General features: G+C 38.6%; 1 protein-coding gene across 1 annotated transcript; it reads left to right on the top strand.

Annotated features, from left to right (window-relative positions):
• Positions 1-4,930: 4,930 nt before the first annotated feature.
• LOC131526219 (NLR family CARD domain-containing protein 3-like) lies at positions 4,931-23,099 on the top strand. Its single transcript, XM_058754386.1, has 11 exons — positions 4,931-5,061; positions 5,471-5,549; positions 9,418-11,181; positions 13,420-13,587; positions 15,621-15,794; positions 15,984-16,160; positions 17,497-17,685; positions 20,052-20,207; positions 20,972-21,145; positions 21,430-21,476; positions 21,558-23,099. Exons 2-11 carry the CDS (start codon positions 5,482-5,484, stop codon positions 22,181-22,183), a joined length of 3,543 nt encoding a protein of 1,180 aa, XP_058610369.1. The 5' UTR covers positions 4,931-5,061; positions 5,471-5,481; the 3' UTR covers positions 22,184-23,099.
• Positions 23,100-24,466: the final 1,367 nt, after the last annotated feature.

Here is a 24,466-nt window from a genome sequence, read left to right as displayed (position 1 = left end):
GAGAAAATAAATAAATGCCATTAGGCTTAAATATATATATACAGTCAGTGGTACACACAGCTATGCCATTTCAGACATAGCATGCAAACAAGCTATTCTGAAATGTGGGTAATGAGGTGTTTATATTGAATATGTGTTTTCTATTGTCTTTTCACTAGCGGATGAGTGCAGAAAAAGGTGGAAATCTCTTAGAGAAACCGACAGAAAAGAGAGAAGGAAGGAGGCAGAGAGGAAGAGGAGTGGAGCAATGGCGAGCAGTGTTCAGCCATGGGGCTACAGTGGGATCATGGGCTTCCTCAACCCCTTCTTAGAAGATAGAATAACTACCAGTAATATGGTAGGAGGGGTTGGGGAAGCCCTGACCTCATAGGAAAGAGAAGATGCCATGGCTGAGCACAGTCAGGCAGCACAGACAACACACACACACACACACACACACACACACAGTCAGCAGTGTGAGGCGAACCAGCTGAGTGAGAGCCTGAGCCAGACCAGCGTTTAGGTTCAGGCAGGACCACCAAGCCTGAGCCAGTCCAGCATTCAGGGACAGACAAGGCACTCACACAGGAGAAAGAGAGCACACAGCAGCACAGAGTTTGATGAGAGGATGCTTTGGAGCTTTGGAGGCTGTGAGTAAGAGAGTAAGCACTCCTCAGGAGGACTTCAGGACGCTGTCATTGAGGACCAGGCAGGATTTAAATTTCCAAATTCACGAGTATGAAGCAAAATGTCTAGACTAGAGGCTGGACTCACTGAACACTGTGGAGAGAGTAAAGCCTGGAACACACCAAGCCGACGCCGACGAACTAGTGGCGACGAAAGCAGACCACGGGGTCCAAAGCCAATCAGAATGATCAGATGGCCCGACTGACTGATGAGCTCTGATGCCGATGAAAAAAAGCAGACGAGGACCAACTTCAGCCGACGGTGCAGAACGCACTGACGAGCAAAAACTGCCCGACGGCTTGGTGTGTTCCGGACTTAACGGGGGGCAACTGACAAGTCTGTGAGGGGTTTATTTCCCTTGCGGTCCTGTCAGCTGCACCTTGTACTTTCTCCCCCACATACAAGAAGCCTTACATGAAAGTATTTGCTCCAACAGTGTTCATTCAAATTTCTGAATTTTTTTTAAAAGTTTTTATTTTATTTTATTAGTTTTAAGTTAATTTACCAGCAATAAAATATTGTCAACATTTCTGGTTATATGTGTTTTATATTACAGATCGATCATATTCTACCATATCATATTGAAAACGTGTAGGGGACCCATGTGAGAGAGAGAAAAAACCATACTTCCATAATGTACTTAAAGTGCTCTATTTTCACACACTAATTTTGTACTTTAATATACTAAAAATTCTTCTTTAGTAGTTCTTAAGATAATCTAAAGAACATCTACGTGTACTCAACTGTGCTATTTTGAGACACCATGAATATGAACTAAAATGTGCTTTTAACATACTATCTCTGTATTAAAAAAAATTATTTAGTTACCACTTTGTATAGGGGTACCTAAATCCATTTTTTTAAATACGTTTTTAGCACATTTTAGTTCATATTCATGGTGTCTCAAAAATAGCACAGTTGAATACACTTAAATGTTTTTAAGATTATCTTAAGAAGTACTAACGAAGAATTTGTTGTATTAAGTACAAAATTAGTGCATGAAAATAGAGCACTTTAAGCACATTATGGATGTGTACTTTTTTTGTCACATTGGTGACACTTTATTTTGATAGTCCACTTTAGACATTCCACTAACAGTAAGTAACTTTGCAACTAGTATATGTCGCCAGGGGACAGCTCCCTCTGTGGTGAAATAGCTCATAAATTTCTCCCAGACACGGATGGGCTCCCTTGTGTTGTTGTTGCTGCCCACTCGGGTGACCTCCTGTAGGCCAGCAGCTTCTCCATCTCCAGCCGATGGTATGGGCATCCTGGTGCCGTTTGAGGACCTCCTCAGGAAGTTGTGCAGGACACAGGTAGCCTTCACACAGACATTCACATTGGCAGGGCTGATCTCAATGACTCCTCTGTACATATGCCACTGAGCTATGAGAATACCAAAGGTATTTTCAACAATCAGCCTTGCCCGTGACAGCCTGTAATTGAAAATTCTTTGCCTGCTGGAGAGATTGTGTCCTGGGAAAGGCCGCATGAGGCCTCGGCGGAGTCAAAAGGCCTCATCAGCCACAAACACGTGTGGCTGTGGTCCCAAATGCTCTGCACCTGGCAACATTGCATCCTCTGGCAAGGGTCCCATTTCGGAGTGCTGACGGGCTTGGAGAATCTCATGCACCCACACCAATCTCCGACGTCTTCTCAGCAGGTAGAGCAATGCCACACCAAACGCAACCAAACAACCTCCATCATGATGTGAATTTGATAAGTAGGCGTGCAACACCATTTATAGGGAACATTTTCCCACTATAACGCTGGTTTATCAGCGAGAATGCAATTCATTTGCTCAAAACAACACTGATTTGACCAATTGCATTAAAGCTACACTTCAACCAGGGCTGCGTTCAGCCCCGACAAAACATTGCAAAACTTTTTTTAAACGGAAACAGTGGTGCATTGAACATCTTGTTCTGATGACGCAAGTGTTGCAACTATGGCAGCTGAGAAGGCCATTCTTTGTGTTCTTTAAGAATTTTCAGAGCCTGATGAAATCGGTGTAAATACGTGTTTAATACTGCAAAATACGCTCGATGTTACAGTCACTGCTCTTGCCGTCCAGAATAAAAGAGAACATCCCAATCGAGTGAAGGATTTGTGGAAACTGTGGTTCCTAATTATTGTGATCCAACATTTGCCTCGCATTTCAGGATGAAAAGACAAACATTTCAGGTGAAGGATAGTCCACTTCTTACCTCCGAGACTGTGTTATGATCAATATGACCTTATTAATTTCATTGTGAGGATTTGGCTTGTCATTGTTGCTGATCACTGTTGTTGTGCTATGATATTGTAATATTTACCATTATATAATCAGAGGAGTATAGAACAGGTGTTTCTCAGTTTTATGTAAAGCATTTAATTACCATTTTGTATGAAGTTTGGTATAAATAAACTTGCCTTGCAAAATTAAGCTAAAAATTTAAACAACTTCATCATCATGTTGATATGCTATATTGTTACTATAAAACTCTTACGACAAACATGTCTTCTAATATCTTCAGTTGTTGCGTATACCGAGCTGCAGCGGACACTTTTGTAAACGACTTGGACCCATTGTGCGAGCTGTCTCTTTAATACCGCGTGGTTTATATTCATGTCGCTGCTGATTGGGCTGACATTTCTGACACACCCACCAAACAAGAGAAAACGTATCTCAAACCCCGTTGCACACCATTTCCAGGAAACATGTCGTTCAACCCAGGAAACCGTTGCAAAACGTTACGCACCAGTTTGAGCTTGAACGTGCCCCGGGACAGTTTGTAATGTAAGCTGCACACAAATTAATGTTCATTAAAGACCAAGGCTAGTAAATGTCTCCTATAATGTTGAACTTAGAGTAGCACTTAACCATGAACACAAAAGCCACACCACACAAATGGCTTTTAATTGGTTTATTTCATTAGCAAACATATAACTACAATAAAGTTCTCATGTTTGCGGCTGAAAGCAAATGATCATAATTGATGGACAACTACGCCCGTGAAAAGACATCAGAAATCCAGCGCCGAGAAAAGAAAAAGGAAAAAAGTTGAAAGCTAAGCCCATGTGTCACTTTCAGGTAGGCTACATTCATAATCCTGTGAAACATTTTTGGGTGTTGAGCTTAATAACGTGTTTTAATGTCGGTAATAGTTTCACCAACACATCTAATATTCTCTCTGAGTTTCCATGTTCTCTTACGAAAGTTAGCCATGGTTTTAACACGAATAAAACCAAAAATCATGGTTCTTGAAGCCATGGTCACCGCAAATTATCCATGGTTTTGTTACTTCAAATAATAATATACAAAGAAGTATTAAGATAACATTTATTTGTGGTTATAAAAACAAACTAAGGCAACAAAAGCCTTTAAAATGACTTAAAATGCATTACTTAAAAACAATGAGGCAACCGTGCTGAAAAAAACCCCCAATAGAACCATCACAGAAAATTCTAATACCATCACAAATGAATCACAAATACCATTACAAACATTACAAACCATCAACTTTTAACCATTAAAACCAATAAAAAATGGTTTTCTGTTGTGTGTTTTGGGACATATTCCATTAGGATTTATTGGTTTTAACAAGCCACCAATAGAAGGTGACCAATTACCAGCAGAGACCAACAGGGTCCATTACAGTTTCCATTAAAACCAATACAAGTCCCATTATAACCAGTAAAACCATTACAAATTTTGTCATTTCAACATTACATGTTATTAAGGGAGCCAAAGGCCTGTCATTGCTGCTGTTACACTTACAGGACGACCATATCCTTGTTTAATATGCTATTGACCAAACATTTAATTCACCTTTTTGCTATAAATGACACAGCCTCTATAATTTCTTCAACAAAAAACGTAGACATCACAACCCTTACAAAAATTAACCATGGTTTTATCGTAGTAAAACTTTTTAATTTTCTTTTGTGTGATTTCTGAATGCTTGAGACCATAAAATCAATCAGACAACTGTATTAATAAAATAATAGCCATAGGTAACTGTCTAGAGCTGCAATTGTAATTTGCAAATAATACAATTCAGTACAATCCTGTTTAGGGCACCCATTTGGCCAGCAGCAGCCCTGTTTCCATCAATCAATTTCTTACTTTCACATTTATAAAATATTCCATGAGATTAATTTATACCCTACTTGTGGTCAATTTGCACAAGATTAACAGGCTTGTTTGCTTTGCGGCCCCTTTAAATACAACACAAGCATTCGAATACGTCAGAGCGTCCATGCATCTTTCTACAGCGTTGTTGGAGATTTTTGTGAACGCGCAGTTATTTGTCTGTAGTCACGCCTCTTGTGCTGCCACACCGCGAGAGAGGGACGCGATGGCAGAGTGAGGGATATCCGGTGAACGCTGTCAAAAACAAACACATTTCTGCGGTAATCCATGCTGATGCGGTTGTTTTATTTTCTGCTTAAACTTTACATAGAAGAATAGGTTAAAAACTAAAGCAGTAAAAAGCGAAAGTAAAAAAAGAGTAAACACTGCTAAGATTGCTGTTTATTAGCTATTCACTAAAGATGTGGTTTTAACAGAGGCAGATTTAATTGGTCAGAACTTTGTGTTTTTGTGCTTTTTTGTTTTAATGAAGAATTTCACATTTGTGGCTCCGATGGCCTAACATATACAGTCTAGATAATGTTTTTTTTTTTTTGTGTGTACTGTGTGTTTTCTCAGGACCTAATTTCAGTGATACCTGTCAGGCACTGGGGACATTTTATGAGTAGTATTGTAACTTTAAAGAGCCCATGAGACCCTGTAAATATTGCCTGTCTTTTGTATTTACAGCACTGATTACGATGGCATCAAACCTAAAAGAAAATGTTCTTCAAGACCAAATAAAAATGAATCAGTCCACAGAGTTGTGGTAAGTCTTGTTGTGCTCTGTCCTGTCTTGTCGTGTCATATAATAACAATATAACTAACAAGAAGAAGAATATGTTTTATAGGGCCTTTCATGAACCCAAGGACATGTTACATAGGGAAATAACACAGATATACAGTACACTCATGGGGCAGCAAAGTGAACAGGCAGTCAGACATTGATTATTTAACATACAAGACATATAGTCAACATGTGACAATGAATGGAGACAATCGGTTAGCAAAACATATTGTGAATAGGTAAGTTTTTAGTTCAGTCTTAAAGGTCTGGAGTGAGGAGATGGGGGCAGCTTGTACCAAAGCTTAGGAGCTGAAATGCCGAACGCTGTACCACCAAAAGGTAGACACTTGTATTTGAGTATTTCATGCAAATTCTCATAACTCGATCTAAGAGTGTAATAATTATGTAAGATATGACGGTGCTAAATCATGGCAGGCCTTAAAAACTAGGACAGGTAACATTTTTTAACAGTAACAAAGATTAATGCATATTGTAACAAATGTATCGCTCATTATTATTTAATGTTAAATTCAACATTTACTAATGTTAACTGATGATACCTTATTGTGAACAGTTACCAAAATTAGTTTTGAACAACACATTGGTAAATGTGTTTTGAAATTGAACACATTTTGTATCGTTTTATTTAATCATTTACAGCTATTACCATGGATCATTTTTGAATGAAACAATGAATACTTTTCCTTGGTTGTTGCCCATTTTCCAATCGCTCAGGATTTATGGTTGTTGTGGTGTAACATGTCTTCCAGTGATATCTTTTTGGGAGCTTTCATTTCTGCACCTGTAAAGAGCAAATAATATACAAGTATCTATTAGTAAAGGTCTAACGTAATGCGCCAAAGTGAACTACATTAAATATATGTTGTAGCAATGTACCTGTTGTTTGACATTTACAGCACTAACTGCAATGGCAGCACAATAAGTGGCTGTGCCCAGCATGATTAATATTTAGTGTGTACTGTAGCATGCTAATTAAAGAGAGTTCACCCAAAAATGAAAATCATTTACACCCCTTCATATTTTCCATACCTGACAAACTTGTTGGTTTACTACCAGCATTCTTCAAAGTATCTTCTTTTGAGTTCTGCAGAAAAACAAAAGTCAAAGGTTTGGTAAAACTTAAATGACAGAATTCTGGTTAACTATACATTTAAGTAAATTAATAAATACTTTTCACCCGTCATCGCTATGCAGAAAAATAACAGTGAATGTTGAAATAAAAGGCTTGAAAAATACACATTCAGCAGATCCAAAGCTTGCTAGTGATTAGTGGGTCTCTTCAGTTAATATTCTCTGCGGCTACTGCAGAAAATAACATGGTGAAATGGTATAATAAAGATTATGTCCACTGTCTGACTCTTAAGCACCGTTCACAGGTGTTTGCGCATTAACGTCTGCCATTTCATCGGCGATGATAACACTTTTCTTGGTTACTACAAGAGAAGTACATAGAAATATTAAAATAAATTTGTGGCATGTTATAATCAGCTACTACATCCTGAGTGAAACAATTAAAGTAGCAACAAAAGTGATAAACTGTGATGCTGTGTTTGTGTTGTAGTTTACGATTTTATATACACGCTAAAACAAATCATCTTCATTCTCACGTCCTTTTAAGAAATATGGAATAAAAACAATGTTTGCTCATTGCAATTGCATTTACAAAAATAAGAATGTGGAAGCTAAAAATACAAACAAACCTTTCTCCTTGTATACGCTGGACCACCATCATCCTCCTCTTCCTCAGAGTGTTGCTCATCAAAGTTTTCTGCAGCGTACACTGATAGCACACGTACATCACAGAGACGTTTATTTGACGTCTGCATTTACATCTGCAAGACATATTTTTAGAGTGTTTGCTTATCTGCAATACGTCTATAGGACGTCTCCTCTCAGATGTCAAATAGACATCTATTAGATGTTTTTGGTTTAGAATGTATGTAGAACTGACATCTGAAAGACGTCTGTCAGATGTTTGTACACAGCAGATGCGTTCCAGATCAAGTGATCTTTAACAGACATCTTGCAGACGTACGTGTGCTATCTGGGTAAACATTCTAGACCCACACAACAATACTTAGATCAAAGATGAAAAAGATATCTATTTATTTAGAACTTACGTTTTCGCACAAAGCAATAAAGTCAGTCAGGCAATCAGTGCAGTCTCGTGAGGTAACTTTTGCAAGTTTCTTTATGAGCTTATGAGAGCCTGCACTAGTAAAATACTAAAAATAAAGGCTCAACGATGCTTACCAGAATTCTTTTGTCAAAATGAATCCATACATCCAAATCTCTTGGTAAATAATCCATTGTTTTGTTTGCATCCAAACCACACAAACATGGCGGACATTGCCCTCGAGCACAGGTACGACTCCTCCCACGCTGTGCAAGTGAAGGTGAATGAATAGAGCGCTATGAAGTGCGTTCAAAATACATCCCATGTATGCCTCATGAGGCCTTGCGTCAAAAGTGGGAGTGTCTTCCGGTTCAAAGTAATATACAAAAACAAGTAGTCATAAGCACGAGGAAGGGCAGAAGCCCAAGGGAAGAGATGTTAGTCTCGCTTCTTAGAATAGGTCATACTGGTTTAAATTCAACTTGCATAGAATAGGAAAACGCACCCACTGTAATGTACAAGAGACAGTGAAACATATACTACTAGACTGCAAAATGTATGAGGATAGGGCAGAATTAAAGGCACAAATTGATAAACAAAACATGATACTTGAGCATTTATTATGGAAAACATCTGGGAGAGTACTAGGGCTGCCCCCTAATAGTCGATTAATCGCTAGTTGAACAGAAGAGGCTTGGTCGACCAAAATTTTATTAGTCGCAGAGAAAAAAAACACATTGGCAAAGTCATGTCTTAACTTTGCAAATCCTATTATTGCATTAGTATTGCATCCTTCTCATGGGCATTTAATAATTTTTTACTTTTAGTCAAAAGTAGAGAGTTAAATCTCTTTTTTGGCTCATTTTATCTGTAAAAGAAAACCTGCCTAATAATTCTGCACACCTGAATATAAGGAGTTTTTCACTTCCAGCCTTAATGGACAATTATATATCACTTATAAATGATTAAATACAAAATCAATAGTAGTTATTATGATTGATGTGGTTTGTGCTTGGAAAAAAATATGACCAGAATATCAACTTGCCTAGTAATTCTGCACACACTGTATAGATTAGAAATAGAAGTGGACCAAGAACAGATCCTTGAGGTACACCACAAGAAACAGTGGCAGTACGAGATTTGTGTTTATTAATGTATATAAACTGTTGCCTGTCTGAAAGATATGAAGTTAGCCACTTAAAAGCTGTATCAGTAATACTGATAGCAGATAGTCGAGATAGAAGTACTGAATTGCAAACAGTATCGAAAGCTGCACTCAGATCCACCAGGAGGCTGAGGGCACCAGAGGCAAGGAGGAGGTAATTCGCTACTCTTAAAAGAGCAGTCTCTGTCCTGTGGAGAGGACAAAAACTATGCTGAAATGGTTCATGCATGTCTTTATCCAAACAAGACTAATTGTATGGTGACCACATTTTCTAATACTTTAGAAAGAAGGGGAAGGTTGGAATAGGTGTAAAGTTACTCAGGATTATGTTATCAAGACATGTTTATGTTTTTTTTTTTAGCACTGGGGTTATAGCTATTTTTAGTCTAGATGGTAAATGACCAGTAGCAAGGGATCTGCTTATCATGTGGTTGAGAATGAGAGAAGTATACAATATGGTATATTGTTATAATGTATACAGTCCCACTGATTGCATTTCTGACATCTTTCTAGCCCAGCTTCTGACATATTTCCAATTCAATTTCCAGCTCTTCACTTGCTGCTGAAGAAACTCCTAAGGAGGAGATCCAAACTTTGAAGTCTTTACTGCAAGAAAGCTTAAAAAGGCGATATGAAGACACTCCAAAGGCTTCAAATGACATACCACTGAAGATGCATGTGTCAAACAAGACACATTTGGATGGCCAGATGGTCCATGAGATGCGTGAGCTGGAAAGACCCTACAATGAGGACATTACAGATGAAAATATAATTAAATATGATCATCTCCTGAAGCCTCATTCTTATACAGACGGGCGTATCCGCACCATTATGATGAGAGGAATATCTGGATCTGGCAAGTCAACAGCTGTGAGGAAGTTTGTTTTAGACTGGGCAGATGGCAAAACACACCAGCACATTGATTTTGTGTTTCCTCTTCATCTTTGTGAACTGAACATACTACATGACAAGAAATTTAGCCTGATGCAGCTCTTAGATTTGCTCTTTCCAAAGTTACTGAAGCCAGAGACCCTCGAACAGTCTCAGATCCTCTTTATTTGGGATGGACTTGGTGAATTTAGGTTTCCTCTTAATTTTAAGTGCACCAAGACATGCACTGACCCAGTGACACCGGTCTCTGTAGGCTGCATGCTGGTGAATCTTCTCAAAGGGAACCTTCTTCCTTCTGCCCAGATCTTGGTCACTTCAAGGCTAAAAGATGCAGGTCTAATTCCTCCAGAACATATACAGGAGGTGGTTGAACTTCATGGGTTTGATGACTTACAGTGGGAAGAAAATATCAGAAGTGAAGTGTGTGACAAAGCCATTGCCGTAAGAGCGACTGTTCACGTGAAGTCATCCAGAACCCTGTACATCATGCGCTCCTTGCCATTCTTCTGTCAGATGGCTTCCACTGTTTTGGAAGAGCTTTTCAGTAACAGTTGCAACACAGATCCTCCTCTCACCCTGACAGAGATGTTCACACATTTTCTCCTGATTCAAATGAAGAGACAAGTGGAAAAGTCTGCTAAATCAAGCACTGAGGAGATCCTCAAGTTGGGTAAGCTGGCTTGGCACATGCTGGAAAAGGACACGTTGACCTTTATGGAGAAGGACCAGAGAGAAACCAATACTGATCCTCTTCTTCCTGTCAAACTCTCTGAAGATTGGCCCATGTTTTTCAAAAAGCAGAACCTGATGGGTTTAGGGAAAATGTACCGCTTCACGCATCCCATCGTCCAAGAGTTCCTGGCAGCATTGTATGTTGCTGTGCATTATGAACCGAGCAAGGGAAATGTAATGTCTTTTACACTTGCAGAAAAAGCACAAAAGTTGCTCAGTCCTACAAATGTGCAATATGATATGCACAGAAGAGCAGTGGACAGAGCATTAAGGAGCAAAACTGGCCAGCTAGACATATTTCTCCTCTTTCTCCTGGGCATCTCTGCAGGTCCAAGCAACAAGCTACTGTCCTGCTTTTTCCAAAATACATCTCTACATGTAAGGACAGAGGATGTAGTTAAAAACATTTTACAGAAAGTCAAGGCAAAGCCATTATTTGAGATTTCAGTTAATCTCTCTCGTTGTTTGGAGGAGCTTGACGTAGCCCTGCCTGTGGTTCAGAATGAAGGCCGGGTTGAATTTCAAATAGATGAGGATGTGCACATCACTCCTTCAGAGTGGTCAAATATAGCAACTACTCTGCTGACCTCTGAGGATTCATCACTGATATTCGATGTCAGGAAATATGCTAATGTTGATGAAGCCATTATGAGACTGCTGCCTGTCATCAAGATCTCCAGAGTCCTCAGGTGTGTTTATATATGTGTGTTTATATAGTATGTACTGTGTATATATATATATATATATATATATATATATATATATATACAGTCAAGTCCATATATATTTGGCACAATTTTCTTAATTTCAGCTCTGTATGCCACCAGAATAGAATTAAAATAAAACAATCAAGACTTTAAGCTTTAATTCAAGGGGTTGAACAAAAATATAACACAAAATGCTTAGGAATTACAACCATTTTATACACAGCCCCCCCCCCCTCCCCCCCATTTTCAAGGGCTCAAATGTAATTGGACAAATAAATATAATCATAAATAAAATGTTCATTTTTGATATTTTGTTTAAGGCAATGACTGCCTTAAGTCTGGAACTCATGGACATCACCAGAGACTGGGTTTCCTCCTTTGTGATGCTTTGCCAGGCCTTTACTGCAGCTGTCTTCAGTTGTTGTTTGTTTGTGGGTCTTTCTGCCTTTAGTTTTGTCTTCAGCAAGTGAAATGCTGCTCAATCAGGTTGAGATCAGAAGATTGACTTGGCCATTGCAGAATATTCCACTTTTTTACCTTCAAAAACTCCTGGGTTTTTCTTGCTGTATGTTTTGTGTCATTGTCCAGTTGTACTATGAAGCGCCGCCCAATCAACTTTGCTTCATTTTACTGAATCTGGGCAGAGAGTATATCTCTATACACTTCAGAATTCATACGGCTGCTTCTGTCTTCTGTCACATCTTCACTAAACACCAGTAACCCAGTGCCACTGGAAGCCATGCATGCTCATGCCATCACACTGCTCCATGTTTCGCAGATGATGTTGTATGCTTTCGATCATGAGCTGTTTCAAGCCTTCTCCATACTTTTTTCTTCCTGTCATTCTGGTACAGGTTGATCATAATTTTATCCGTCCAAAGAATGCTTTTGCAGAAGTGGTGTTGCTTTTTTTTTTTAGATGTTTTTGGCAAAGTCTAATCAGGCCTTGTTTGTACCTTGTGGTGAAGCCTCTGTATTTGCTCTGGTGAAGTCTTCTCTTGATTGTAGACTTTGACAGAGACGTGTCTGCCTCCTGGAGAGTGTTCTTCTCTTGGCTGGATGTCGTGAAAGGGTTTTTCTTTACCATGGAGAGGATTCTCCGATTATCCGCCACTGTTGTCCTCCGTGGACATCCAGGCCTTTTTATGTTGCTGAGCTCACCGGTGTTTTTATTTTTTCTCAGAATGAACCAAACTTGATTTGGCCAGTCCTGTTGTTCCTGCTATCTCTCTGATGGATTTGTTTTGTTTTTGAAGCCTAACAATTGTCTGTTTCACCTGCTTGGAGAGCTCCTTTGACTGCATGATGTTCACAGCAACAGCTTCAAATGCAAATGGCACACTTAAAATCAACTCCAGACCTTTTACCTGCTTAATTGATGTAGAAATAGCGAAGGAATAGCCCACATCTGTCCATGAAATGGCTTTTGCGTCAACTGTCCAATTACTTATAGTCCCTTGAAAAAGGGGGGAGGTAGATATTAAAGAGCTGTAATTCCTTAACATTTCCTCCAATTGTGATGATATTAAAATTAAATTAAAAATTAAAGCTCAGAGTGTGTACTTTAAGCCCATATTCATTATATAACTGTAACTTGAATATGTTTTGGTCAGCAGCTAAAATAATAAAGATTGTGCCTGTCCCCAAATATATATATGAACCTAACTGTATATAAAATAAACCCGTATGTACTGAAGGGAGGCTAATGGCAATTGGACTCCTCACGTGAAAAGATTTATTCAGCAAAAAAACTAATGTAAAATTAGTGTAAATATGCAGGGTGGATGTCCTTATAGGAAAATATCAAAAAGTGAGAAAAAAAATGGTTAAGATTCAATTAGTATTTGTTTTCCTCAATAAAAAGTTTAACATGAAAATAAATAGATATTTTAAAAATGTTCATAATGATATATAAAGACTTCATCATATCATTAGCCTGATTATAGTTGTTATATTTATACTCTGCACCTTCTCTCATGAAATAAACAATCACATTTCTATAATGCCATCAGTAGCTGAATATCAAGCACCACTGCCATATCAGCTAGTGCTACATAAATAAACAAAAAATACTGAGTGTACCTTTGAGATAAATGAAAATTCAGGATGTACAGTGAGTGTAAACAAATGCCTAAATAACACGAGACATCAGTCATATTTAGCATTTTACTTAGCATTTCAAGTCAGTTAACCTATAAATGATCTTTCTTTCTACCTAAGACTGGATGAGGCCACAGATCTGAGCTGGGCACTGATCGCCTCAACTCTGAGATCACCAGCCAATCGTATCAGAGAGATTGACATTGAGAAAAAGGCCTTCATTTATATAAAATTGGACCTATTATCCATTGGTATGAGAAGCCCTAATTGCAAAGTGGAGATACTCAGGTGAGTATACAACAACAAATGAAACGGAAACAAATTTTGTGATAAATATAAAAAAAAATTAACACTCATACACAGGTATTCTTTACTTTCATTACTTGAATTATAGGGGCATTCGAACTAAATTCTAATAGGCTTCATCAGTGAATGCGTTGTGACTTTTTTTTTGCAAATTCACAGACATACTGACATACTTGATAATGTCAGCTTTCAGTATTGTCTCCAATTAAGAACATGCCATACCTTCTGTTGTCTTCAACTTCAAAAGTTGCACTTGAACCATTTTGCGCCAAAAACTGATGATACCTTGCTTAAGCTTGTGCGCAGCTTTTTCCTCAAAGTCATAATTTGCTGCTTATTGATAGTAAGTAAGGTAGTTGTTGTAGTGATGTTTAGGTATGGGGTTGGTTTAAGTTATCTAGAATATGGTCACGCAGAATAAGGCAATCATATATGCTTCATAAGTACTAATTTATGACCAATATGCTAGTAATATGCATGCTAATGAGCAACTAGTTAGCAGTGAATAGTGTTCCTAATCTAATATGTTACTGAATGTTCTCTCTTGTGCCCTTTGCTGCAATCCTAAGAATGTGTCATTATGAATTATAGTCAGAACGCAATTTTGCAACACAATGCACGCAAACCCAAAATGGCTCAAAATTGTAACTGAGTTGGCCTTGGTTTCTAAGCTAATGATGCAATGCTTAAATAAAAAATAAGAGCTCTACTAAATAATATGTAAACTCAAATATGGGATAAAATTACACATTTTAATTCAAATAAATCATTTTATCAATACTTTGCAGTAGTACAGAAATAATCAACATTTCTGTGTCTTGGATTATATTTTTCACAGCCTTGGATAACTGTTTTGACTGAGCAGTATCTTCTTTATGAAGCATACATCCACTGACATCTACTTTTTGAAACAGCCTTAAAATAACATCTAGGTAGGGTGTTTATCCCTTACTGAAAACAGCAATCCAGATCTTCACACCAAGGCAGTCTTAAAATCCATTGGACATCACAGGAAAATAAAACGATATCTGTGTTATATGATCAACAGTTGGAGTTCCCTTGAGCTCTGCCATTTCCCAGGTTCCCTCCACCCAGGAACTCATTATCAGTTCACAATTGTCTCATATTTGAAGGACTAGTTAAGATACACACACACACACTCACATTGCTGGATACTGTTTAGCCTGAAATGTTGTCTTGTTTTCCTTGCCTTGCTTTAACTAGCCTTGCCTAGCCTTCGTGTGTTTTATCTTGGTCTGTTTGGGCGCTTCTCAAACAGAAGGCTGCATATCTCGGCTGAACAACGAGTCAGTACTGAGCTTGTCTGAATTTATTATGAAAAGTAAGACAAAAACAGTGTTTTAGGACATGAAAGCATAGATGTTATTTTTTGTTTTGGTGTAAAACACTCACTAAACGCTAAAGTGCCAATAATGTAAGCCACGGGGAGACTGTAGACAGCTGTAATTGCATTAATAGAAAGCCAAATAATATAAAGATTTGTAATACAAAGTATTTTTCCAAAACTAAGTTTTATTAGTATTTTCGTGCCATGACAGTGAGGGCAGGAATATATGTGATGTAGCCACACACACTTACTAGACGGTTTCATTTTAGTGTTTAATGCCTAGGAGGACTCTACAAGACTCTGAAGGACTGAACTACGAAGGATGCAGCCTTCCATTTGAGAAGCACCCTTTATCTGTTTTATGATCATTTGCTACCTGCCCTGACCTTCGCTTGTTTTTGGATTACCCTTTTGGATTACTTTGTTTGCTACTGTTTGCTGGTTCTGGACCCTGCATGTCTGACTACGTTTTGTATTAAAGCCTGCATTTGGATCCATATCTCTGTTGTCACGACTCCCTCACATTACAATCTGTATCTTATGTCAGATAATTTATTTTAAAATCATATCCAGTTGGTATTTCACATACATTCGTCTCTAATTAAAACAATCTTAAACTCTTAAAATAGAGTACCTGTATCATCTTTCTTTACAATATTCTCTTTAGCACAACACAGTTTGGTTATCGTATGAATGCTGATCTTCTGCTCGCTGGGATTTTATTGAACCCGACACATTTGAGAGAGCTGAAGCTGCTGAGTTCATTCCGCATGAGTGACAGGACAGTGGAGAGCATCTCTCAAATCTTAATGAACCCGGACTGTCATCTCGAGAAACTCACGTTAGTAAAAAAATTTTACTTTATTTTTATTAGTGATCATTATTTATCGGAACGAATCACTAAATCTAAGTATTAAACCTCTGCTCCATTTGTGTTAGAAACATGATTGAAACAGACTTAACATGGTGCATGATAGTACTAACGTACTTTCATTCATTATTCATTAATATTGTGTTTTGTGCTCCCCAGTTTACAAGGAATGGAAACCTTAGAGAGTTGTAAGATCTTGGCCGCAGCTCTCTGTAGCAGTTCTTGTCATCTGCAAGAGCTGGACTTGAGCAGATGCTGTCAGGGATCTAAAGATCAGGCTTTACAGCTTCTGTTGGAGGCGTTCAGACACCCAAACTTCAAAATAGCAGTTCTGAGGTGAATGATGGCAAACCTAGTATTTGAAACACAGATTTATTTCCTTAAAGCTGAAGTGTGTAATTTAAGCAGGTTGAAGTGCTCAAATAGCTTTTTTGATATTGTTGAGAATCAGCTATTTGTGTTTACCACTCTCCCTGCATAATAAACTGTGATAATATCTAAAGAATTACACACTTTTGCTTTAATAGTAATGATATACGAAGAATGCTTACATTTTGAAATCACAGATGACAGGATTTCTTTTAAGTTTTCCAAAATTCCACCACTAAGAAACTACTGTCGCTTAAGATTGAAACACATTTTCCTGCACTGTACACAGTAATCTTATTCAGATTAACCTATTACCAGCACATCAGTTAGATAAACTGGTATTGGCAGAGTTAAACAGGTCAACTGTATTTTTTTTAAATTATTTTATTATGTTCCCTGAAGATTTTTACATCAAAAAACATCATAATTTAGAAGTTTTTGACCCTTTCTGCAGAACAATCTGTTTTTGTAGGTAGGAAGCATTTCAAGACTCAGAAGTAAACAGCCACTGCTATGATTGGCTAACAGTTTTGCATTTTAAAATAATTGATGGATGCTGTTGTGACGTACTCTGAAAACAGCATGGGCAATTTGGGTTAAAAACGTATAAATACTGAGTATATATTAAACCATCTGGAACAGACAACGCAATAGTAGTAAAACCATGCTTACTCATTGGATCCAATATAGTCAGACTCAGAACTGACCTAAAACAAATAAAAATAAAGCCTGTCTTGAACTATCTTGTTTAAAAATGAATCCACATTCAAGTAAAGCAAACAAACAAACAAAAAAAAGTTTCAGTGACGCGATCTGGAGCTCTTTCCTAATGAGGAAGTCAATTCGAAACAGTGTTTTTTCACAATTTACACTACACAGCGATCCTCACAGGCATCTCTATGGTTTTGTTGATGGAGTAATCCTGTGTTTGCATCTCTAGAATCTCGTGAGTCAGTGGGCGGGGCTAAAGAGGCAATAATATAGAAGTAGGCATTGATTTTCTGTTGCAGGGGCGGTCTTTTATCGCACTATGACCTCGTAATGTGGCAAATGTCCAAATGAGTCATTTTTCAGCTTGGTTTTAATATAAGCTGTTTTTAAACTAATGAGAAAGTTTTGAAATCTGAAATTTACAGGATGTTTTTATAGTATGCTGACCTGTTACATGCAAAAAGAAAGATCAAGGAAAATTGAATTACTCTGTTCATGACCCCTTAAATGTGCTCTGTGCTCACACTTAAACAAGAATGATATGAAATCTACAGAGAAAAGTTTACATTAACTCTCCTAACTCTCTTTGCAGGTTGGAATGCTATTCTGTAGAGCAGGAAACATTATCAGCATTATTCTCTGCTCTTCAAAAGAATCCTTCACACCTGAGAGAGCTTGAACTAAGGTTCTTTATACCACGGACTCTTGAAATTCAGAAACTTTTCTCTTTGCTGGTGGATCCTCACTTCAAACTAGAGACACTGCGGATAGTTCACCCACGGTAAGATAAATAATCCAGAAACAAAATATTATGCATGGAATCAGTCCAATGGAGAAGCAAAACATGAACAACCATGAACCAAAGAAAACAAAAATAAAGACTTTATTCAACAATTTGTCTCCTCCAAGTCACCCTGTAGCAACATTTTGGAGAGTATCACATTTGTAAACGACGTATGTACGCAGATACGCCATTTACGTTTTTTACGCTTTATCCGCGTACGTACATTGTTTACATATGTGATGTCGTTAAAGGATGACGCGGAGGAGACGAATTGTTGAATACAGTCGTTATTTTGTTTTTCTTTCTTTTCTATGCATTAAAAATATCTTAATTGTGTTCCGAAGATGAACGAAGGTCTTACGGGTTTAGAACGACATGAGGGTGCATAATTAATGACAGAATTTTCATTTTGGGGTGAATGATCCCTTTAAGACACACCAACAAGAGCAACACTTTGGGACTAGTAATGTCTCAGCACTCTCATGCTCTTGGGAGAAAGAACTCGCTGGCTCACATTCTTGTCCTGCTCAAGTACTTGTTCCTGTTGACATTGATGAGGAGCAGCTGGTAGGTCCAGTCCCCTAGATTAGGACAGGGAGGAGCGCAGAAAATAGGCAAAACATACAACAAAAACTACAACCCGAATTCCGGAAATGTTGGGACATTTTTTAAATTTGAATAAAATGAAAACTAAAAGAATTTCAGATCACACGAGCCAATATTTTATTCACAATAGAACATAGATAACAAATGTTTAAACTGAATGTTTACAAAATGAGCTAATTTCAAATTTGATGCCTGCTACAGGTCTCAAAATAGTTGGGACGGGGGCATGTTTACCATGGTGTAGCATCTCCTCTTCTTTTCAAAACAGTTTGAAGACGTCTGGGCATCGAGGTTATGAGTTTCTGGAGTTTTGGTGTTTTTTAATTTGGTCCCATTCTTGCCTGATATAGGTTTCCAGCTGCTGAAGAGTTCGTGGTTGTCTTTGACGTATTTTTCGTTTAATGATGCGCCAAATGTTCTCTATAGGTGAAAGATCTGGACTGCAGGCAGGCCAATTCAGCACCCGGACTCTTCTACTACGAAGCCATGCTGTTGTAATAGCTGCAGTATGTGGTTTTGCATTGTCCTCCTGAAATACACAATACCCCCTGAAATAGATGTCGTCTGGAGGGGAGCATATGTTGCTCTAAAACCTTTATATACCTTTCAGCATTCATAGTGCCTTCCAAAACATGCAAGCCGCCCATACCGTATGCACTTATGCACCCCCATACCATCAGAGATGCTGGCTTTTGAACTGAACACTGATAACACGCTGGAAGGTCTCCCTCCTCTTTAGCCCGGAGGACACAGCGTCTGTGATTTCCAACAAGAATGTCAAATTTGGACTCATCTGACCATAGAACACATTTCCACTTTGAAGCAGTCCATTTTAAATGAGCCTTGGCCCACAGGACACGACGGCGCTTCTGGACCATGTTCACATAGCGCTTTCTTTTTGCATGATAGAGCTTTAGTTGGCATCTGCAGATGGCATGGCGGATTGTGTTTACCAACAGTGGTTTCTGTAAGTATTCCTGGGCCCATTTAGTAATGTCAATGACAGAATCATGCCGATGAGTGATGCAGTGTCGTCTGAGGGCCCAAAGACCACGAGCATCCAACAAAGGTCTTCAGCCTTGTCCCTTACGCACAGAGATTTCTCCAGTTTCTCTGAATCTTTTGATGATGTTATGCACTGTAGATGTTCTTGTTTTGAACAGGGCTTTAGCAGGCCGTTGGGTCCACTGGCAGCATATCAATGAATGACATGCACCAGGATTATAAAATATAGATTCATACGTCCTGGAATGTAACACTGGTCTTAACCCAAAAAAAGCATGTCTTAACCCATTTTGCGCGCGTGTTGTTAGTAGATTACAAATTAACACCTGATGATAATTGGCTCTTCTCTGACCCTTCGCTCATTTGTGCTGCTCTTCTCTGTTGAAAAAAAAACAGCATATGCTGGTTAGGTTTTGAAGCATGGCAGCTGGTTTGAGCTTGTCCTTAGTTGGTCATGAGCAGGATCTAGTTGCTAAAGACCAGCTTAGGACCGGCACACGACTAGCTTAGGACCAGTTCAAACCAGCTGCCATGCTTCAAAACATACCTCACCAGCATATGCTGTTTTTTTCAACAAGCTTGGTAGATTGCATTGGTCATTATGGAAATGTACCGGCTGGCCCTTAGTGCGAGTATCCCAGGAATCACCATGTTATTACATAATATATTGAAGAGGTGGAAGTGAGCTGAGAAAAACGCCTATCCTCACATGTAAATTTCATGTTTTTATTGTTGTTGTTTTTTTGTCTCAGTCAATTACAGGCTGATTCTCTTAAAACTCTGGCTTCAGCTCTTGGATCTTGCAGCCTCAAATCTCTGGATCTCAGCATGTGTGGCCTGACAGATTCTTCTGTGGAGCTGATTTCTGTTGGACTGAGCAATCCTGACTGTAAACTGGAGATACTCAGGTGAGCAGAACATAATGGATGAAAATAGACTAGTAATTAAAGGTTCTCCCACAGCCCAAAGACATGCAAGTTACGTGAATTGAAGATTATAAATTGCTGATCTTAAATATTTCACACGTACAAGATTGTTAGTAGATCATGGAATGACACAAAGGAAACACTTCTGTTTATCAAAGTGGATATCAGCGAATTACAGTATGCTCAATATTATTGAAATATGAATGGCAAATTGACTAATTGGGATCTAATGATTAGAGTTTATAACTAATAAAAATATGATTTTTTTAACAACAGATGTATGTATAAAATGGTGTACACTAACATTCTAATTAATTAAATGATGTGCTGATTAATATAATTAGGCGCATATGAATTGCTCATCAATTTTTGTTAAAAATATTTCTAAAAATGAATATTGAAATATACATTGATTAAAAATGTAAATTATACTCTAAATATGAAACTAAAACAGGCAGTAGGTGGCAACAAGTCACTGTCTTAATGAAAGTCATTGAGTCATTCCAATTCGTTCAAATGACCGATTCATTCAGAAGTGAAGTGATCCGAGTCAAGATCTGAATGCCACACTCCACACACAAGACATCACAAAGCCCAGAGAGTGCACGACACATCAAATAAAAACCGAGTTTGAACTTAAGAAACTTCTTTCAAAAAAATCTCACTGACCCCTAAACTGTTGAACGGTGGTGTATTTCATCAGTGTATGATAGGAATCAGTGAATATGAGCTCCTTTTCTCTGAAGGATGACACACTGCAGCATCACAGAAGCAGGAGCTGCTTGTTTGGCGAGGGCTCTCTCTTCCAACCCATCACACCTGCGGGAAATAGACTTGAGCATCAATCCTGTTAAAGGCCCAGGATTTGACCAGCTCAGATCTGTTTGGGAAGATCCAGCAACCCGATTAGAGAAATTAATGTGAGTCTAAAAAAATTTAATTTTAATTTTCTGGTACGACTATAGGCTAACAACATTATTAAAAACAAACATTTTATCTGTTAATATTATTTAATGGACCTGAGCTAACATGAACAGTAAGTATTTGTATTAACTAAGTGTAACAAAGATTAATAAATACTTTACATTAGTTGATGCATTAACTAAAATTAATTAATGAGACCTTATTATAAAGTGTTACCAGATTTATTTATATTATATATTAATTTCTGGTCAAATTTGACTGTTTAAACATTTATCAACAGTGTGGACGGCCTGGAGGAGCAACGGGACATGGAAACTCTACACCAATGTTAGTCTGCTGTTTTCTACTTCAAATTTATATTGACAGATCAAATTGTGCGATCAGAACACTTTTTTTACTTTTTTTCAGATGCGTGTCAGCTGACTTGGGATCCCAACACCGCTTCTTCAAGTGTGCAGGTGTCAGAGAAAGAGGAGGCTCTTGTGAATAGTCGCAGAAACCTGTTAGAAGCTGTTCCACATCATCCAGAGAGGTTTAAAGTCCCAAACCAAATCATGAGTCGGGAAGGTCTGAGCGGCCGTCATTTCTTCCAGCTGGAGTGGTTTGGCAGGTGGGCCACTATAGGAATGGCCTATAAAGACATAAGCAGGAAGGGAAGTTCAGCAGCCTGTAGCATTGGACTTAATAATAAATCCTGGGGCATTTTTGTGAGCACCCCCTTTCCCATCTGTAATGCTCTTCATGGAGGAGTAGAGACCCAGCTGCCTGACTGCTCACCCTGGAGAGTCGGGGTCTATCTGGACTGGGCAGCAGGAACTCTGTCCTTTTACGACACCAGATGTGACAAGGCTGAACTCATCCACACTTTCAATGCTAAGTTCACTCAGCCTCTCTTTCTGCTGGTCAGTATTAGTGCTGGAGTTAAGATCTTACCGGATGTGCCTCCTCCTGTCTGTATTCATGACCATGATCCCTGGGATATGTTTAGGGGCTGCAAGGACTGTCAGGGATGTAACGGATCAAAGGCTTGCTAGATAAACCAATGTGCTCCGCTTTTGTGTAAGAGCTGATGATAGTGTTTGTCTCCTTGTATGCTGGATTTGCAGACATATTAAAAAGGCTTCATTAAATGTGCTTTGATAGAGAGAGAGCAGTTGATCCACCAGAGGGAGCCATTCTCTTAAAAACCTGATCTTAAAGAAAAAAAAACAATCTGTCATCATTTACTCACCCCTCATGTTCATTTTTGTAGTGAATTATCCCTTTAAGATCATAATATATTCTTTTGAGTTCTTCTGTATGTCACACAGGTTTGGAACAACATTAGAGCATTATAACAGAATTTTCATTCAACTTTCCGTTTAAGTACAGTGAGATGATTTTCACCAGTGATGTACAGTAAAATTAGTAATTCAGTGCAATTATTTTACATTTACAGCGTTTATTGGATAAGTAGCATTATTAAAAACTCCATCCTGCATCGTATTTGCTAAATGAAATCCTATACTTATTTCTTACTAATATTGGGTTGATTCTGATTACAAATACAGTGCATGTTTTGCTCGAGGATGTCACACTTTCTCACAAATAGTGCATTTAGTAGCATTTTTGCTTTCAACAGTTTGTAAGGTGAAGAAGTCTTGTATTATCACTTAATCAGCAGAAAAAAAGACATGATTCCTGTCTTCCCCCGAGTCAGTTTACAACTAATTGTTCAAAGCTCAGCTGATTTTCACATGTATGAATGATTCTTAAGAAATCGCTAAACCTTTTTCTCAAATATTGCGAGAGAGAGAGGAGTGTACGGGCATCTGTGTGTTTCTTTTTACAATGAGTGAGTTTAATGTTACTTCAAAAACAGCGATTTTATCCTCTCGTTGCTGGAAAATATAATGTAGCGATTCAGTATTTAAACTGTTATTAATAAAAATTGTGGGGCAGCATTGACAAGTTTCTTTGCTCTTGGATGTGAGCTCCGATATATGTGTGTGTGTGTGTGTCAGTAAGCAGCGCATTAATATAGAACGGTAATTAAAGTCTCCAATGCACACCGATAGGTGTGTGTATTGTAGGAGCTAGACGACGTATGATGACGTGTGACGGTATAGTAGTGGTGTCCCAATTCTTAGGGGAATATTTTCACCCCTACCCCTTGGCACTCTGTTTCAAAGGACAAGGGGAAGGGGTATAAAATAGAATTGGGATTGGGCCTTAAAGTTCCCTAAGAGGGGAAAGGTACTACTCTACATTTGACCCCAATCTCAAGATCAATAGGGGAGCTCCCTACATAAGCAACCCCAATATCTGAGGGAGGCAGCTTCAACCTACTGTAAGTAGCATGAAGGAGCTTCCTACTTAGGGGACCCCAATATCTGGGGGAGGCTTCAACTTCATTACTATAGGAGAGCTTCCTACTTAGGCGAACTCTTAGTCCTAGAGATCAAAACAGCTCGGCACAAGGAACCTACTATAAGGCCCGGCATTGGGCAGAGTACTGCCCTAATTTCAGTCCAAACACAAGGGAGCCTCCTACTTAAGGAATCTCAGCAACTGGGGAGGATGCTTCAACCTTTTTCTTATAAGGTAGCTTCCTACTTAGGGAACCCCAATATCTGGGGGAGGCAGATAACTTCATTATTATTATTAGGGAGGTTCCTACTTAGAAGAAGGCAGCTTCAACCCAAATACTGTGAAGGAGAAATACTATGAAGGAACTTCCTGCTTTAGAGAAGTCTGGGGGAGGCAGCTTCAGCTTCATTGCTCTCAGGGAGCTTCCTACTTAAGGGACCCCAAACTCTGGGGAAGACAGCTTCGACCTTGTTATTAGGGAGCTGCCTACTTAGGTGACCCCAGGCTGTAGGGGAGGCAGCTAACCTGAACAAAATGCAATATAACTTGACACCAGTAAGAAGAAACGAGAAGGGAAACGTGGAAAAATGGAAACATCCTCACTCCTACAGAAAAACAACGTCAAGACTGGTTTTGCTCTTAATGCTCACAGTCAAGTCATCTGCCAGACCTTTCAGAAGGCAGAATATGTTTTTAGCAAAATTAATTACATCATTAAAATTATCGGTCCAACTCCAGGGCCTGATGTAAGTCTGTGAACGATTTCTGGGGGAAGAGGAAGGGAAGGTGTTGCTCGATGTTGCTGTTCAAATCTCTTCCTCTGAATCTCCTCTCTCAGATCTTGCTTACTCTTCTTCACGTCTCAACTTTTCTGTGTCTTACTCCAAGGAGGAGGAAGAGCGCAGGATGCGATGCTCACCGTCTGGTCCTGTCTTTGGTCCTCAAACCTAGATGAACCAGGCCCTACA

The sequence above is a fragment of the Onychostoma macrolepis genome, chromosome 19 (assembly GCF_012432095.1).
Source record: "Onychostoma macrolepis isolate SWU-2019 chromosome 19, ASM1243209v1, whole genome shotgun sequence".
Taxonomy (NCBI): domain Eukaryota; kingdom Metazoa; phylum Chordata; class Actinopteri; order Cypriniformes; family Cyprinidae; genus Onychostoma; species Onychostoma macrolepis.
Note: the sequence above shows the minus strand (reverse complement) of the source record. Positions and strands in the feature narration are given on the sequence as shown.

Bases quoted from the DNA above. Each gene is read 5' to 3' on its own strand.
- LOC131526219 (XM_058754386.1), top strand. From the start codon at position 5,482: ATGGCATCAAACCTAAAAGAAAATGTTCTTCAAGACCAAATAAAAATG. The intron at 11,182-13,419 runs GTGTGTTTATAT...TTTCTACCTAAG, and splicing joins AAGATCTCCAGAGTCCTCAG to ACTGGATGAGGCCACAGATC. The intron at 21,477-21,557 runs GTTAGTCTGCTG...ACTTTTTTTCAG, and splicing joins CATGGAAACTCTACACCAAT to ATGCGTGTCAGCTGACTTGG.